The 18699-nt window shown below is 24.1% G+C and overlaps 1 protein-coding gene across 4 annotated transcripts; it reads right to left on the bottom strand.

Moving 5' to 3' along the window:
• Positions 1–490: 490 nt before the first annotated feature.
• On the bottom strand, positions 491–17469 carry LOC114127556 (tumor suppressor candidate 2-like). Of its 4 annotated transcripts, none has more exons than XM_050206853.1 (5): positions 17321–17469; positions 17023–17233; positions 2953–3165; positions 2640–2751; positions 491–1943 (listed from the first exon to the last, which is right to left on the bottom strand). In XM_050206853.1, the coding sequence occupies exons 3-5, from the start codon at positions 3129–3131 to the stop codon at positions 1863–1865; spliced, it is 372 nt and encodes a 123-aa protein (XP_050062810.1). In that variant the 5' UTR covers positions 3132–3165; positions 17023–17233; positions 17321–17469; the 3' UTR covers positions 491–1862. The 4 variants fall into 4 exon arrangements, with proteins under 4 accessions (XP_050062810.1, XP_050062813.1, XP_050062812.1 ...); XM_050206856.1 differs by lacking the exons at positions 17023–17233; positions 17321–17469 and adding exons at positions 8689–8787; positions 9542–9621; XM_050206855.1 differs by lacking the exons at positions 17023–17233; positions 17321–17469 and adding an exon at positions 9542–9635.
• Positions 17470–18699: the final 1230 nt, after the last annotated feature.

Below are 18699 nucleotides of genomic sequence, written 5' to 3'. Positions count from 1 at the left end.
AGTGTTACTGTATAATATTTCAATTATTTAATAAACTTTGTAAATATTGCTATATCAAGTTGAATTGTGTTAGTTTATGAACGAAAGTTCTAAGTTCCTAGGATCTGTAATATAGAACTTGGAAAACTTTATTTGTATTGATCCAATAACCCGGTTCATGTAGTACTGTAGTAGAAACACCTAACCAACTACTTCTTAGGTTAGGTTAACCTAACCTAACTGGACAAGACTAGGTATTAATATCAACACCTACTTGGTTAAAAAGAATGAAGAAGGTGTGTTGCAAAATAATCATCCACACAAGATAATAAAATATAGTTGATCTTTACACTTTACAGCAACTATAATTTTAACAAAAACCTGTTATATAAATGGTATGATTATTCAGATTTATATAATAATTGGAAAAGGTAATAAATAAATTACTATTTATTTTTATATTAGGTATTATAGGATAAAGTTAGATAAATTATTAAAAAATAATCCAATATAAATCATCAAATTTAATTAATTTATTATGAGTAATATTGAGTACAGTTATGTAAAATCAATAAGAATACTGTCAATAAATATATAAATATAATGTAGGTAAACAATGCGCATATCAAATGTTTAAATATTTACTTTAATATTTGATGTAATAAAATGAGACTGACTTTAGTTTTCAACTTAAACTTTTATATATGTAATATAAAACAATGAAAGTGAAAACAACATTTTTTAACTATTAAAATCAAACAAATACATTACTATTACAACCTTCCAATGTATATATTTTTTTAATAAGAAAAAAATCTATGATCAATTAAAGTAATTAAGTAACAAGCTATATTAATTATTAAAAATAATAATCTAGCATAATATTACAGTAAAATGTAAGATTTAAAAAAAAAAAAAACACAAAACAATAAAATTACTTTACTTATATACTAAGACAAACAAACACAACAATAATGAACCATGTATAAAATATTTAAACATAAAGAAAATGACTAAAATAATAATATTAAACTCAACTAATAACATTAATATCATATTATTGTGTAGGTAATTGTTTCTTAAAGTCAATTATAACATAAAATGGTAAACATAAAAATTATAATATTAACTGTTAACATTAAAAATATGATTTATTGGTTAAATCTGTTATAACCACTGATCTTTTTTTTAACATACCAAACAAATAGATTAAATTAAAGTTTTATTATAAAAAAATGGTGAAATGGGTATAATTTTATTTTTAATGTAATTGATTAATGATAAGAATAATAATTGAAAGAATTTCTGCAGTCATTGATTTATTAAGTTCTTTAACTAAACTTTATTTTTGGTATCCATATATTTAATTAATGAATAAACTTATTTAGTATAATATTATTGATTATTTCGTCAGTCATAATTTATCTACAAAAAATTGTTCAACATACCATAAGCATTATGTGTGGTCATCTTTAATTTAAACAAAGTGACATCCCATTAATTGTTTGTTACATATTTAATTGAATTAGTAAAAATCGATTGATAAACAATTTTTTAACTCTCAATTCAATAAACTAATACAATAAATTATGTATAGAACACAAGTATGGAAGTAATCACTTTATAAATTCATTAAGTTAATTTAGGTCTTAAGTTTATACATAAATGCTGATGTTACAATAATAAGTAGACATTTACTGCAATCAGTATACCAAGATAAGTATTTAATTTTCTATACTTATAATTGATATTGCTGGATGCAAATTATAATATTTTTGGTAATTCATTAATATATCTTAAATTTTTAATAAACGGGAAAAAGAACAATATCATAGGAACGATGGTGTTGTTTATACTCAATAACTTTTATTTTACGAAACAAATCATTCCTTTATTATGTTCTGGTCCAATAAGATAACTGGATAATCGTTTCTTAAGCATGGTACATCTAAAGGTACATCTCCCTGTAAATACAAATGGTAATAAATACAAAAGTTTTAACATATAAGTTTATAACATTGGGTATTGACAGTTGATTATTATAATTAGGGAAATTTACTGATTATATAATATTTAATACCCATAAATTAAAACTATGAAGTTCTTTTAAGTTGATGGATTTTATTTTCTATAACATTCATACAAAGAGGAATGAAATTAATCTGAAATATATTTAACAAAATACTTAAATTGATATTTATCACATACTTCACTTCGTAAAACATTGTATACTACTATGTATAAACACTGAATTTAATTACCAAATATTATTATTATCACCAATCTACAAGTGTTGTAGTTAAAATCTCCTTTACTTACTTATTTGTAAGAATTTGTATAAATTATATTAAAGGGTTCTATCATAAGATAGTTTACTCATTTAATTTTCAGTTCTTTTTTTAGTATATTCATCTATTTGTTTAATGTATAAATATTTGTATGTATTGTAAATTTTATACTTTAATAATAATAATAATAATAAAACAATATTTTTATAATTTAAAGAAAAATAAATACAATGAACCAAGATTAGAAAATTGTAATTAACTTGAACTTTTAACTTTTTAACTATAAATTAAACAACCATTAACTATTATAAGGTTATATAATTCTAGAAAAATGATATAAAGATAACTTTTATAATAACCAGTTAAACTTACTTGAGGTTTTAAATGCTGGTTACTGATTCGTTTTAGAGTTAATTTTGATCCTATTTTTGTTTCTACATAAAATTCATGTGCTATATCACCATCCTCATCAATATACATTGACCTGTGATAAAAATAAGTATCAATTTATTAATTTATAAAATAGTACAACATATTATAAATCATGTTATCAATAAATTGTTATTATAATGTTGTTAAATTAATTTTTTTTTAATTGAGTTATGTTTTAAATAAAAAATAAAAAATAATAAATTGAATAAATTTTACAATAATTAAAATGATATTTTTTTTTTTTTTTACTTACCCTCTCCTAAAATATACAAATGGACTTAATGAATTTTTCATAACGGTATCATCTGGTCGTTGAATGTCATGGTTGTTATAGTTTCTATGATGCTCGTGATATGGGGAGTCAGTATCAGTTTGAGCATTGGTACTTGGTTGAGGTGAGCCTCTAAATAACTTTGTTGTCTTACCACCCATTATTAATACAACTATTCAACTATCTAAAAACTGACTGTAAAAAAAAAAATTATTTATAACAGAAATAAGAATATATCTATTAGGCAAATATAATATAAATATAATATAATATTATAGTAACATAGAGCAGTAATTGCTCATTTTAAGTTAAAAAAAAAAAAATAAAATAAATAATAAACATGAAAAATGTAAATAGACTGCAACACTAAAGTCCAGTTACTAGACAAATGATTGAATAAAAGACAAAATAATAAATTTTATTTATTTATACTTTGTTCAACATCTATTTCACTAAAACTAAACATAATAACAGCCTATTTATACTTATATATTATATAAAAGTATCTTTATGGTTTTCTTAGTATTTTTTTACATGTTTGTAAAAATACTATTAAAACATCAAGACAGAAGTGATTAATTGGACCATTAAAATTAAAATTTATACAATTATTTAATAATTATAAGTAGAATTTTGCATTATGATAACATGAAGCAATAATATTATCTTTTAATAAATTCATTATCTGTTAAGAGGATGCTTCAACTGTGTGTGTTGTCTCAGTTCTTACAAACGTACTATATAGTAAAAACCATTTCATTGGGGCAAGAACCAGTAACAACCACTGCGGCTATAATCCAAGTTAAACAACCTTTTTTTTATACAATAAAAAAAAACATTGGCTGTACAACATTGTTTTTAATTTTTTAATATTACTAATACAAAAGAGTTTTTATCGTTTAAAAATCCATTATTTTTGTGTTTTTCAAACTTGAATCATTTTTTTTTAGTTTTGATAATAAAAAAATAAAAACAATGTTGCACAGTCTAAAATTTTTGCTCTCTAGTGTGAAAATTTGGTTGCCTATCTTGAGCTACACACTAAAAAATCTAAATGATCATTATTCCTTGTCAACGTAAAACTGTTTTACTTTGTTGTGCGTTAATAAAACGGAGACAAAACATGCAGATGAAGCATCCTCTTTATGCTATCGTCTATCATAGATAGATTAATCAATTCATCTTGGTTTTTTTGTTTATTGATTAAAAAATAATAATTTATGTTACTAAAATTAGTGTACACTAATCTACAAAGGAATAGCTGGCGGGCAATGACTACAATTGAAAATAGAATGCTTGAGTGATACTATGTCATGAGCTCATACCGTCAATGGGTCCAGCATTTAAAAATAAAGTTTAACAATTTCAAACTAGAATTTATTACTCGTAATCATTTGAAACTAAAAAAATCATTGGTTTTTACTAAAATGTCTAGTACAAATAAGTACAAACTTCATTTTACAAATTATGTAAGTAAATTTAATGAAACAATAACAGAAAATAAATAAAGGTTTAAATAAGACTAATAATCAGTGTTACTACTTAAATATCTTTAAAATATGACTATGTGATAGTTTGCTAGGAAGTTATTGCCAATGCTTTTATAATAATATATTTCAATCATGAATTACAATTGCATGAAATAGTTATCATTTTAATGTTCTATTTTAATGTGCTTCCTCATATATAATACTTTAGTAGTGTATATTATAGCAATTATATAATATTTTTTTTTTTTAAAATAGCATCAGTTAACAGAAAAAAAAATTGTATTGTGTAACATAAGTATGGACCAAAATAATATTTGTATACATTTAAAACATGTTAGAATATAACTATTTAATTTTTTAATATTATTTATTATTCAATTTAATTGTTTACTCAGTTATCACTTAACTTGATGTTTACCAGTTAAGAATCTAATGAAAGTAAAATTTAATTATATTGTTGTTTTTTGCAGTTTTGACAAAACATCAAAGTAGATTAGTAAATATAATAATATAAATCTTTTGTCACTGAATAAAGGGACAAAAGTCAAGTAGAGACTCACACATTAGTGAAATTGGACACAAGGTGTGTGACCTACTAGTGTGCCACCAGAGACAGGGAGTGGCTGAATAAGGATTTCTGCCACCAAGATAAATCTAGTTTCTCGGTAATGCAGAGGTATATGATAAAGTTGCCAAACACATTAGAAACATCTTTTGACACCAGATCCTACAAACAACAACATCCTTTTGAACAATCTAAGACAGTGTTGTATTTATTTAGATTCATATGTTCAGAGAGTTTTTTATTTGTGTCACCATACTATATCACTGCATAATATATACAAACTACTGTGAGTTAGGTAAATTGCATGATATTAATATACTTTATATAATTATTTTAATTTATACATATATTCTATACAAAGTGTACTTGATCATATTCTCAAATATACAACCTCAAGAACCCTGAGACGATAAAGAAGAAGGTAATAATTTAAATTCAATATTTATATCTGAAAGATTATAATATTCTCAAGCACTTTTAAGAGTAGGGAAGAGCAACACAAATTTGACTTTCATACTTAGGCTTATGACCTAGTATATGCTCTCATTATACCACATATTAGCACTTACATAACTTACTTTTATTTAATTTAATTTTTACATTACTAGGTATTACCTATTTGCTCATACATATAACTATATAAAGTTGGCTAAATTAAATAGTTTTACAAGTATTGTTAATATTGCATAACATATTTTTTGGCTGTAATCGGGAAATAAAATGGGTGTGAATATAAATATAATTTTAAATCAGAGGTAATATTTTTTCATAATTTCAACATCTACTATTGAGGATAAAAATTATGTGAACTGCAATTTGTTTAATGAAAAATTTAGATATATAATAATAAGCATAAAAAAAATAAGATTATAAATATCAATTTAAATCAATTTTTTTTTAACTTGATGACTAATTAAAGTAAAATAAAAACTTTTATCTAGTTTTTAATTCTTGAACAATATATAATTTTAAATTCAACAAAAAAATTGAATAATACAATTCATAAGTTTGAATATAATCAAAGGGTGTGGTTATAATTAAGATGAGTAAAGACATTATACAATATCATTAATTAAGCTGTAACAATTAATTATATACTTAACATTACACATTACAGTTAATAAAATAGATGTTATTATCATTAACTTTAATAAATAGATGTATTATTTAGTATACATGTCAATATTATCTAAAACCAATGCATAATTTGGCACACAAGAAAGAAAGAAATCAATCAGATTTCATGTATAATTAATGAACTTAAGTAGTCTAAATATATTAAAATAGGTATTAATATAAATCAAGTATAATATCAATACAAATTATAAATAGTTAACACTCACGTCAAAAGAATAATACTCTTTAATTGTTGAATTAAAATGTATTATAGTATTGAGAAGTCCATAATTTCTAATAAAGTCAAGCTAAAGGCACAACCATGAACCTGAACTTAAATCTGATAATTAAAATATAAATGCAAATTAAGCATGAGAAAATTAAAAAAAAAAAAAAATATGAACAAGTTTAACTAAGTTTCTAATAAAAGTAGTACTATAATTTAGTACAGCAATTTAATAGAATTTATTACTCAAACTAACACTTCACAGTAAACGATTACAACAAATTAAGTAAATGGATAAAAACTAAAAATCGTATTTAATCGAACCATCATCAGATCATTCGGAACATATTCGCTGCTCACGAACACTTTATCATTGATTATTATTTATCACGAAAGTCGAGCACTGATAAAGTTAGCTTATCTGTTATCATATTATATTAATTATTATCATATTTTATCCAACAAATCAAGATAGATATAATATATATGTGTATATATATATCTCCAGTATCCACCTTGCCTCCAACAACATCTTATCTACTTTAACAAATTTAATTTTTATAACAATTTAAAAAAATTAACATTTAATTAAATAATATGATACGCAATACGCTATAAACTTTTATATTGTAAAGTAACACGGTAAATACTGTAGTTCACTGTCGTTTTACGTTTGGCAAAAGTTCATATATTTTATTGATTGTATCCTGTTTAACGAATGTTTAAATTTTAAAACTAAGTAGCCTGGGAACTGTAATAAAACGAAAATATAATAAATGTAAATAAGTGTTAACGATAGTATACAATATACATACCTATTAAATTAATTTTCTAATAGCTTAGCAACATTCAATGTTTTCCAGGAAAATTTTTTAGTTTATTAATAAGTATCAATGCAACGCCAAGTATTTAAAAAGTGCGTGATATACATCCCATAATATGAATATAATATGTATATGTACTGTATTATTGTACACAGCCAATCGGTACATAGTTAATAAAGATACTAGTTAGCGTATGATATTTCGAATGTTGCATTATATAGTACACCGAGAATTTAATTTTTATTAATCTTCTTTATTAGAAAAAACATTCAAACATCATGATATGATGTAGGTATAATAATATATTATGACTACTATCTATAAAAAACTAATAGGTATATTATATTAACATATTATCTTATAATAATGTTTCTTAATTTTGGATATCAAACTAACTCATTATAATATTGAGAATTTTTCAAAGGGATAGAAAGAATTATTATACATAATCATTAGCATGATATATTATGATTTACTTTATTATCTATTATAATATGTACTTAACTCGTTAAGAGTATTCATATGAATATTCTTTATAAAACCATAGCAATTCAGTTTAATTTTAGAGTATGGGTAAGTGATACTGTAGTAGTGTAGTGAAATATGAGTTATTAGGGATTGTGGGAAAAAATGGAGAAATTCAATATTTATGTCTTATACTAATAACAATTGGATACTGGGAATATACAATCATACTTACTTGTATATTACCTATACAGATATTAAGACACGTATACTGTATATGCATAAAATGTACATAAATTACCATATAGATATAATTGTGTATAGGTATACATTTTATTTATAACATTAAATATTTTAATATATCAAGCTGTTAGTTTTCTTTATTATTGTACAACTATTAATTACTATATTAATACCTATTCAATTGTCCATATACATTGTGTTTGTATACATATAGTACACATAGTCACAAGTTATTTCAATAAAAACAAGTTAAAATTGATTGATTTAATTGCATAAAAATAAAAGGTTTAAGTTTATGTGAATTTAATGTTTGTTGGACATCTAAATAAATAATTGTTTCTCATAATAAAGTACCTACTCAAAATTGTGTGTAATTGACATTTTATTATTTTAAGTGTCTTATGACTTAATGAATCGTGATAATATTAATTTACATATTATTATAATGATATATTTGTACCTAATTATAAAGAGATGAATATCATTTAAAATAAATAACTTAATCATATGCAAACCACAGGTCTCTATAATGTCTATGTTTTGACCAACATTCTCCTAACTAACATAATAAATAATAGAAATTTTTAAATAGAAATTCATCAACTTTCGATTGATATTTGATAAATGGAGTATTGTAAAAAATACTTTTTTTTATGTTTATAATACTACTCAAGTACTCTCTCTTTAAAATATTTATAAAATGTATTTTGAATATTTTACAAATATTTTTTGTTATTATTTTTTTATGCTTATTACTATAGTACATAATAGTAGTTAATAATTATTTACCAATTAAAAAACAAAACATATTTTCAAAGTTATTGCTTATCAGGTCTTGGACGACAGCCCTCTTCCCTTCCACATTTCAATCATTTCAAAGCCCTAGAACTATAAGTAATTGTAAGCACTAAGCTCATTCCTGTAATTTTTAAGTTGTCCGTAGGTGCCCCCCCCCCACAGGGATCAGAGAGTTGGCGGCTGCTTTCTACCACAACTCCTAATCGGACCAAACAAAATAAATGTATAGGTAGTAATTTAATTATGCCCAGGCACGTATACAAGGGGGATTTTGGGAGCTCAACCCCCCCCCCCCCCGAAAATTAATAGTTGTATAGTTAATTCATCGATAAATATTGATCATTGTAAATTTTTTCATGAACCCCCTCTCCGAAATTTTTTTTGTGTACATGCCTAAGGAATTATAAATTCATTCTTAGAATTTGTAAGTTAACCTTTTCGAAGTTCTTGTATGTAATAGGTTTTGAAATACAGCTCTCAATCACGACTTAATCACTCTAATCAAATTGTAAGTTAAAATTATACAGGCGAAAAGCTAACAAATTCTATGATTTTTACAATATATTGTATCGCTATTAACTATAGTTTATAGACTATTGAACGACGAACGTTTTTAATACGATTGCATTACGTAAATAAATGCTCTGCATTTTACAGAAAATATCGTGTTCAGAAAATAATAAATATATTATACCACTAATATAGTTTCCTGGTATTGTGAGAAGTATAAATAGATAATAATAAAGTATAATACATTAATATTTATCGTTACGTAATAATATAGGTATTAATTTATTTCTGATCCTGTAATTTGTACGATAATTAAATATGTCAATAGATTTACCTTTATCTTAAATTCTGTAAAATGTAAATTACGTAGGTACATGTTTAACACAGTATTTTGGGCGGTTTTGACAAAAAACAAAAAAAAAGTTCTAAAATTATTAACAATAATTTTAATAACTATTTTATTTTTTTGTAACCAATGACAACCCTATACGGACAAATAAATATTCGTTATTCGTGACCAAAAAATCACTTTAAAATGAAAATTTTGAAAAATCCTATAATCTTATTATAATAGTACACTTATTTAAATGATGAAATGAAGATACAATTTCTAGTTTCTAATTCTAACTATACAATTTTTAAATGTACGTCGAAATGAATCAGTCAGTCGTATAGCCTTATAGTACTTTTTTTTTATACATATATAATATTAGGTACCTAGGTATATTAATAAATATGCTGCACGGGTGTGCGCTAACTACTACGGTTATTGTTAATATTATAATTTATATTAATATATTACAATTATTGTCATATTTATTTACTTTATATTGGCTCAAATATAGCCTAGAAAGTATTTTATATTTTATAAATGTCTTAATGTTAACAATTGTTACAACATGTATTAAAACCATTGATTGTTTTAGTAGATAACCGTGATTGAATTGAAATTTGAGACTAAAATGGAAAAATAACTGTACAAAAAATATTGTTAAAAAAATAAATAATAACAATTAAATAGTTTTGTTTTGAATATGCTAAAAAATAAGCTCTTACATAATTACATGAGATCTAAAAGGTTAAAAATATATAATATATATATATATACATGCTGACTCTTACAGTCCTACATTGTAAAACAAATGCAAGTTCCAAAAAATTACTTATGTTAATTAATAATTCCTATACTCATGGTTTATCTGTGATTATTGGAACATAATATGGTTTATACATTATACGTTATACTTTAGGTGTCTTGCAGAAGTAAATTTCCATTTAATTCGATAAAACCAATAGCTGTTATTGACCTAAATGCAAAAAAGCACGGTATTCGTAAATTGTGTTGATTTTTTTAGACTATTTAAAAAATATACATCTATTGCGTGGCCGTAAATCATTACGCATCGTCTGTTTACTTCATCAAATTATCATACATCAATTAATGCACATCGACATTCTGACGATATAAATGTGTAAAAAATACCTTTCATCAATCCTAAGTAATAAATAGATACCAATAATTAAAAATCAATTGAATTGTATTCATAATTAAATAAATACACATATTGAAATGAACACTCATCGTGTCGGTGCATTAGGTACTACAGTCATAGTAAAAATACATTCTTTTTTCGAACACATCAAAATGATCTTACAATTTTTCAGCATTTTTCTTACTGCATAAAAATATTTTTGAAAAATGGTGGCAGCTTTTCCACGATTAGAATTAATAAATAGATTTTAATTGACTCATTCTTAAAAGTACCCTAATAAGTCAAAATTATAGTATATTACAATATAATTAAAAACTTTGGGACAGAAAATGTCCCATCTATATTTTTTTTAATATATATGGACTTAAAGTTATTTAGCGTTGAATATACTGTTATATTATTATTTTCAGTTATTCATTAATTAACATTTTTCACTTCTATCTGTAATTATTGTTGTATTCATATTAGAAGTTCCTGAGTTTTTCGCTCTATATAAGTACGTTTTGTTATGTATTTATTGTTTTCAGAATTGAGATAATTTTTTGATATTTCAGTTTATATTTCTCTACTTGTTATTAATATTATATTTTGAATGAATTTTCTATAAATCATCAACTTTTCTTTTTAGTTGATTTAATGTAATTCGACGTTTTTAGAGGGAAATGAATGAAATGATTACATTAAATTTCTTTTTTTAATATTTTAGTTTTACTTTCGCGTCATACAATTTAGAATTACAACTTTTTTCTATACATTTCTAGAAATTTATTTTCTTGAAAGTTGTTTAATTTCATATTTTGATCTTAAAACGGCAATATTAACTCATATTTTCATTTGATTTTAGATTCTGAACGAAGTGATAAATGTATTTATTTTACAATGTTGTGTGATGTTTTTAATTTTTTAAGGGTTTTTATTTTTGGTTGTATTAGTAATTAGTACCTATACGATAATTTGTCAAATTTCATCAGGGATGGTTTCCGATAGAAAATTGAATATCCTTGGTCCATCATGTAGGTTAACAGTAAGAAATTTCCAGTAGTTTTCAAAGCATCAAAAAAAACTATAAAAAGAGACGAAAAAAAAGAAAAATATATAATAACTTTTAAAACAGTTTTTGACATAATCGATTTTTTTTATATCGTTCTAATTCAAAAACGAATCACTGTAAATGCTTGAAATTTTTTCAAATGATTATATTATCGTTATCTATACGCACAATTTATTTTTCAAAATATTCTGACTTTTTAGAGCAATTTAGGTATAGACAACTGAAATTTTTTAAGATTTTTTTTTTAAATGTCGATAAAAAAAACTTTGAAAATATAATACAACGTTCTTATAGGTGTGTTTATTGCAGTTAAAGAAAAAAAAAAAAACAAAAAAAATTGTTAATCCCAATTTTTTTTTATTAACGTTTGAAGTTCAATTAATATTGTTAAAATCATGAATATTTTCAAATTATCTTGTAGTTAATATATTTTATATTTATAACTAAGGATTGAAAGTTTAATACAGAATTACTAACTGCTATTAAAAAACTATCGAAATTACATAATACCATAACTACAAAATCATAAATTGTTCAGGAGAAACAACAAACTAATTAATATGTTTTCGAGACAATAATCATCTCCGTTCAAAATCGTTTTTCGTAAACAATAATACCTATCATTGCATTTAAATTTAACACATCTATTTAAGTGATCTATTCTATGTCCGAGGTCCATTCAATATCTACTGTACAGCAGAGCGATACTCACTTGCCTATTATTCTTGATAATGAATATTTCGTTGTGACTAATTTATAATTTTATAGTCAGAGAATAGAAAACGTTTAAACACAAACGATGTGTACGGCAGCACATATCTCAATATCGCTTATTTTTAAATTTTCACACACGATTAAATTAAAATATTGAAGTGTATAATCTTTGTAAATCCTAAATTTATTCACGGTAAATTCACACGCACCATAAATTTACTTTTAATATTTATTCCAAGATAGATACTTACTTACTTTTTTACTATGAAAATATGTGGTCAATAATAATTATAATACATTGACATGAACAGATAATTATATCTTATGTCCATTAGTCAACTTAATTTTTTAATTTTGAAAACAATAGGTACTTAAATAGGTAAATATATTATATTGGACATTGATACCTATCTGTATAATGGAGTTAAGGTATGTATTTATTAGCTTTAAAAATATATAAGCCGAAATCAAGAGACCATAAAATATTAAATTAATTAAATTAAAAAATTACAAGAAAAACTTGATTTATAGAATATTTGTTTATACAATAGATTTATAGACAGATCTAGACAGATCAAAACAAATTTCCACTTTTGCAATAATAATTTTTTTACCCGGTATAGTGATGGGTAATTATTTTTTTTTTGATTGAGTACCATCAAATGTATTGATTATATATTTATGTCATCATATACTTAAAGTGTTTAGTCTTTAGTGGTTGTGGATAGAAGATTTGATGTTTAATAAAGCTTTACTAATGAATCCTTTTAATTATATTGTGATCTTAGATTAGCTTTTATTCAATAGAGTTTTAAAAACAATTTATCTGTAGTACTATCGAGCAATTATTGATAGTTGGTATGCATATACTATATAGAAACATACAAAGAAATAAAAATATAACTTATAATATTATAGAAATGTCCATATTTTTAAATTTTTCTGTTAGAACTATTAAACTATATCATAAGTCATAACTGGAATTTGATAATGCACAACTGCTTATATCTTTAATTGAAATATTGAATATTATTAATCAACATTAAAATACTAATATAGACTTATTTTGGAAATAATCAAAACACAACAAATAAATAAAAACTACCTAGCTCATTATAAACATTAATGCTTATAATTACAATTTTAGTATTATAAATAGTGCATTGTACTACATTCCTGTTCTCTGGAATATCACAGTGGTTTTTAATATTAATTTTGGTCTATTTTGATATTACTGCCATCAAATCATAATAAGTATTGATGAAATTGTCTTTTTCTGATTTTAATGGGTTATATTTCATAAACAAATAATATCAAATGATTATCAATTAATTTAGAAAGATTTTTTAATAAAAATACATACTATTTTATATTATTTTTCAGTTAGGTAGCTTAAATAATGGTTTCGATTTTTAATTAACTTTACAATCATTAAGAGGATTTTATACGTATATTTTAAAATGTAGGTACAATGTAATATTAGTAAAATGTATGAATTTAATAAAAATAGTTTTTAGAAACATAAAAATGTATTTTGAATTTCTTCTTATTATTCATTTAACTTTTAAACATTTAATTTAAATACTATCAATGTGTATTATATAATAATATTTTAAAATGTATAACTATTCCTCGTAAGCTATGCTGATACTAGAACTATGGGAGTATGGAGTCTTATTTGATTAACTAAGACCAGTATCGGATCTAGAAGGGGGCAAGTGGGTATCCTTGCCCCAGGTGCTGTTGGTTTAGGGGAGCTCTTAAGTGTTGACAACCTGCACACTAATACTATATAAGGATTAAGGGCGCTACATTTTTATTAGCCCTGGGAGTCAAATGTCCAAGATCTGGACTGACTAAGACATATTATTTAACATATTATAGTGAATAGGTGAATAGTGACATTTTTAAGCTCATTATACCTTGAGTCGATAATATTTGAACGCTCCCTTCCCCAACCACAAAAAAAAGTGTTTTTATATAATATTATACCGGTGCCTGGCCACTTCCCCCAAAAATGTATTAACAATTGTCTGCCTGGGCCAAATGTTCTTGTTTCCCTCCTTTAAATATGGTCCTAGAAATAAAATAGGAAGAAAATACAAAGGAACTTATTAGAAATAAATATTTAATTTAATACAGAACATTGTTCTATAATAACTTTTACATTTAAGTTTATAATTAAAAATGATAAATATATAAATAGTATATTAGTCAAGATATCAATAGTGTTTAGTTGCAAAAATACTCAAGAGAGAAATTATTGATGTAAAAAAATATATTAAATATATTTATATAAAAATAAACCAGCATATTTATAAGTTTTTCTTATGAAGATAGTTACACTTAAATTAAAAATTTTCAGAAAATTATAATCTACAATATTTCAAAACTAAAGCAATTAACAATATTCTGAAAAATAATTACTTTAATTAATACAATATTATGATGAGATGAAGATAAAACATATTTTGAAAACATTAAAATATACACATAACGAAAATATTTATCAAAAGTGTATATATTTTTGAAATATTTCATCAACAACAATATTTAAATACCACGTTGGAAAGATCTTATAGTTCCCTAACATAATATTTAAAAATGTTCATTCTAACATTTTGTAATTATATACAGATTTTTTTAAGAAATGAATGTCTCAATCAAGTTGTGTTAAACATAAACAATAAATATGCTTAAGATACTGAAAGTGTAAATAATTATAACTTATATTATATAGTTACCTAAATTAATGTAAAATATGATTTCATCAATAGTGATATTCATAGTTCTATATGATTTATTTAAAATACAATTATGATGTTATGAAATATTAAGATTATAATTTTGCATATATTTATTTTAGTAATTGCCAGTACAAAATTATATTTATATATTTTTTAAAAGTCTAAAATAAATGCATTTAAGTCACATAATTAAATTAAACAAAATAAACCACTCGCTTAAAGATTTTCTTTAGGATATTGTAACATGTCTTACTAATGCATAACCTACCAAAATATACATTCAGCAATTCTAATTTTGTATTAATAGCTTAAATTTAAAAATGAATGAACTATCTAGTAATGAATAGCTGTATTTTTTAGTTAGATTTTTAATATATTGTAATTCTCAAACAAGTTGAGAGTATTTTTAATCACTTCATGATTGCACCAAAAATATAACGTGGTTAGTCACATATTGTTATTATGATCAGGTCATTTGTCTATATAAAATCTGATTAAAATATACATAAAATCTCGCATAAAATATTTTAATTTTTACTATAAATTTGTATATAAACATAATATTTATAAGAATATAACCAAAAAAATAATAACTAAGACATCTGCCACACGAAATAGACAAGAATTACATTGGAACCAATACAAAGCCAATAAATATGAGCTAAAAATTAATACTTTTATGATAAATTGAATATAAAATTAAAATATAAAAGTAGTCAGACACAGTCTCAATGACTTATAACCATGGAAAATAACTTCTCAGTAATAAATTATAAAATATTTATGTTAGATATTTTTACATGGAAATTGTCTGTATACGCAAAAAGGTACTATGAATTATAAAATAAAAGTCAAAACTACAATTTAAATTTAAATAATTTAAAAATCAAAACTTAAGAGCTACCAGTCTATTAGTCTACGACCAACTTAGGGTTAAATATTCTAACAAGAGGAAATCGATTATGTTCTTAGAAAAGTTATAGACATATAAACAAAAATATAGAAGGAAATAAGTATTGCAAGGCAGGTTAGAACAATATTTTAGGGGCCTAATTTTTATTTTTGCAGGGGGCCCAAATTTTTTGTTACGCTACTATTGCAAGGCCTCATTAAAGATTTTATACATTTTTCAATAGTTTTTATAGATTAAACAACTTTAATGTTTTAAATTTTTTAACAATATCTTTAATATTTTTAGATATATATTTCAACATTGTTTCTTTATTATTCAAATATAACTGCTTCAACCTCATTTACAAGCTTTCTTTAAACCATTCACATTAAATACTACTGCTGAATTGCAACTATATTATTTTTTTATTTTAAGTCTGTGGCATTCTGACATTCAGCAGTACTGATTTTCTTTTATTAGAAGAAGACTACACAATGCATTGAAGCATATTGATACAACCACAACTGACATATGGAAATTTAGTCTTAGAACAGTGAATAACAATAAAAAACAAATGTAAAACTATTTGAACAATAGTTATTAATCCTATTTTCATCATACTCACATGAATCTATTTGAAGAGCGATAAATGCAAAGTTGCAGATTGCAGAATCATTAACATCAGATTAGAAATCTTTTCATTGTTCACAGTCTTATACGAAATTCATCATGTCTTAATTAACTTACTTAACTATTTAAATTAATATTATAAAATCAACAAACAAATTTGTTGTTTAAAAACCATGTATCTATTTTCTACATTTAAATTCAAAAATTTGATAGGAGTAGTTTTACAATATTTAACGACACGTTTGTAAAACGTGTTTAAATTATTATATGCTCATTTAATGTACTCACTTTCAAAAATCTAAAGTTTTCAACCAACTTTAATTCACTTCGGAGGAAGAAACAGTAAAATAGTAATCAGTAGACAGTAACCAAAAGCGTAACTGGATACTTCATACGAATTTCCCGTTCTGTCTTATTTGTTGTCTATGCATAACACTGAGTGAGTATCAATGTTTTTAATGTTAGTTCGAGCTGTGTTTCAAGGAGTTCAATCCGTGTACTATGATATAATATCAAAATGACAAAATATGATGACAATATTATTATAATATTTTAATGATACGGCTACCCCACTTCTTTTACTCACCCAACATCAGTATTCAGTTGGACGGCTCACCGCTTTTAAATTTTAATCAGTGTATTGTGATGAATGACGAAGCGAACTGTTTATCTACTACACTCACGATTTACAACTTTACTAAAGCCGTAGTCTATAGATAGCAAGTAAGTAATATCTACAATCACGTTCAGAACTTATAAGGCATTAAGGCACTCGACGAGACGAAAATATGAAACGTTTTTAGTGAATTCAATGATAATAATGATCATGATTCGACAGTATTTACTATTTAGGAAGATACGGCGAACGTATGACATGCGCAGTATCCGATTCGGTTGTTTGTCGACATACTTTGTTATTTTGTCGTGAACAAATAGTGGAATTACGAAAATAAATATGTATATACCTATCTGTGGCAATTACTTGGCTTTTGAACTATATTAGCTAAAATTCTGTTTTCGTATTCAGTTTAATCAAATCGGTGGCGGACTAGTGTAACACTGGCGCAGTGATGGGATTACTCGGTGCACGAGTGTCAACCGAAAACACTATTATCACAGAACATTATTGAAGTGACACTCGATCAGCTGATAGAGTTCTCTAATATTTTATTCAAGTTTATCAACGAGTAACGACCATTTTATTGATACGCTTTTTTAGAGTTTACGCCCAGGATATATATCTTTATCTATGTATTCGCCCATGATAAATTATACGTCCTGTACTCCTGTATTATGTCGGTACGTCGTAGTCTCGTAGACAACGTACAGTTGTGTACTTTTTTCACTACCCTACCCCCTACAAAGTTTTGGTCATCTCGTTAGTAAAACGTTTTAGCTAGTTAGTAAATAATACCGTATACCTACACCGCGCTACTGTAATTGTATATTATTATACTCAAATTGAAGTAATGTAGAAGAAAAGTAATCGTTAACATTTTTTACAGTCTACTCATAATTTATCCTATTTTGAATTTGGTTATTTCTTTCAATGAAAATTTAGATATTTAATTGTTTTTCTGTGTAAAATGTTATATATTTATAGATTCAGTGTATATTGCTAAGTATTTTTGTAAACTTTTGTTATTTTAATAGCATTTTTGTGGCTGCAAAAGTTTTTCTATCTTTAATTCACTATTGGTGATTTAAATGCCTATAGAATAAAATAGGTACACTGAAACATTAAAAACATTAACATTCTTACATAACTTTACATAGTATTAAAAATATAAAACCATTTTTTATTTTATTGAATTTTGTTTTTATACTTGTTTCTTTCAGATTTTATGCAGTGAAATAATAATATTATGGTCAAAAAATATTCCAAATCCATTTTGGGTGCAATTACAGAAATCAATGAATGTTGTCAGATATTTAGGTAATTGTTTTAATTTTGAAATTTATTGT

The sequence above is a fragment of the Aphis gossypii genome, chromosome X (assembly GCF_020184175.1).
Source record: "Aphis gossypii isolate Hap1 chromosome X, ASM2018417v2, whole genome shotgun sequence".
Classification (NCBI taxonomy): Eukaryota; Metazoa; Arthropoda; class Insecta; order Hemiptera; family Aphididae; genus Aphis; species Aphis gossypii.
This window is presented reverse-complemented; position numbering and strand designations above follow the sequence as displayed.

Coding starts and splice junctions, on each gene's coding strand:
- LOC114127556 (XM_050206853.1), bottom strand. CDS start 3,131: ATGGGTGGTAAGACAACAAAGTTATTTAGAGGCTCACCTCAACCAAGT. Junction 2,752..2,952: donor TTTGTATATTTTAGGAGAGG/GTAAGTAAAAAA, acceptor TTTTTATCACAG/GTCAATGTATATTGATGAGG. Junction 1,944..2,639: donor ACCAGCATTTAAAACCTCAA/GTAAGTTTAACT, acceptor TTGTATTTACAG/GGAGATGTACCTTTAGATGT.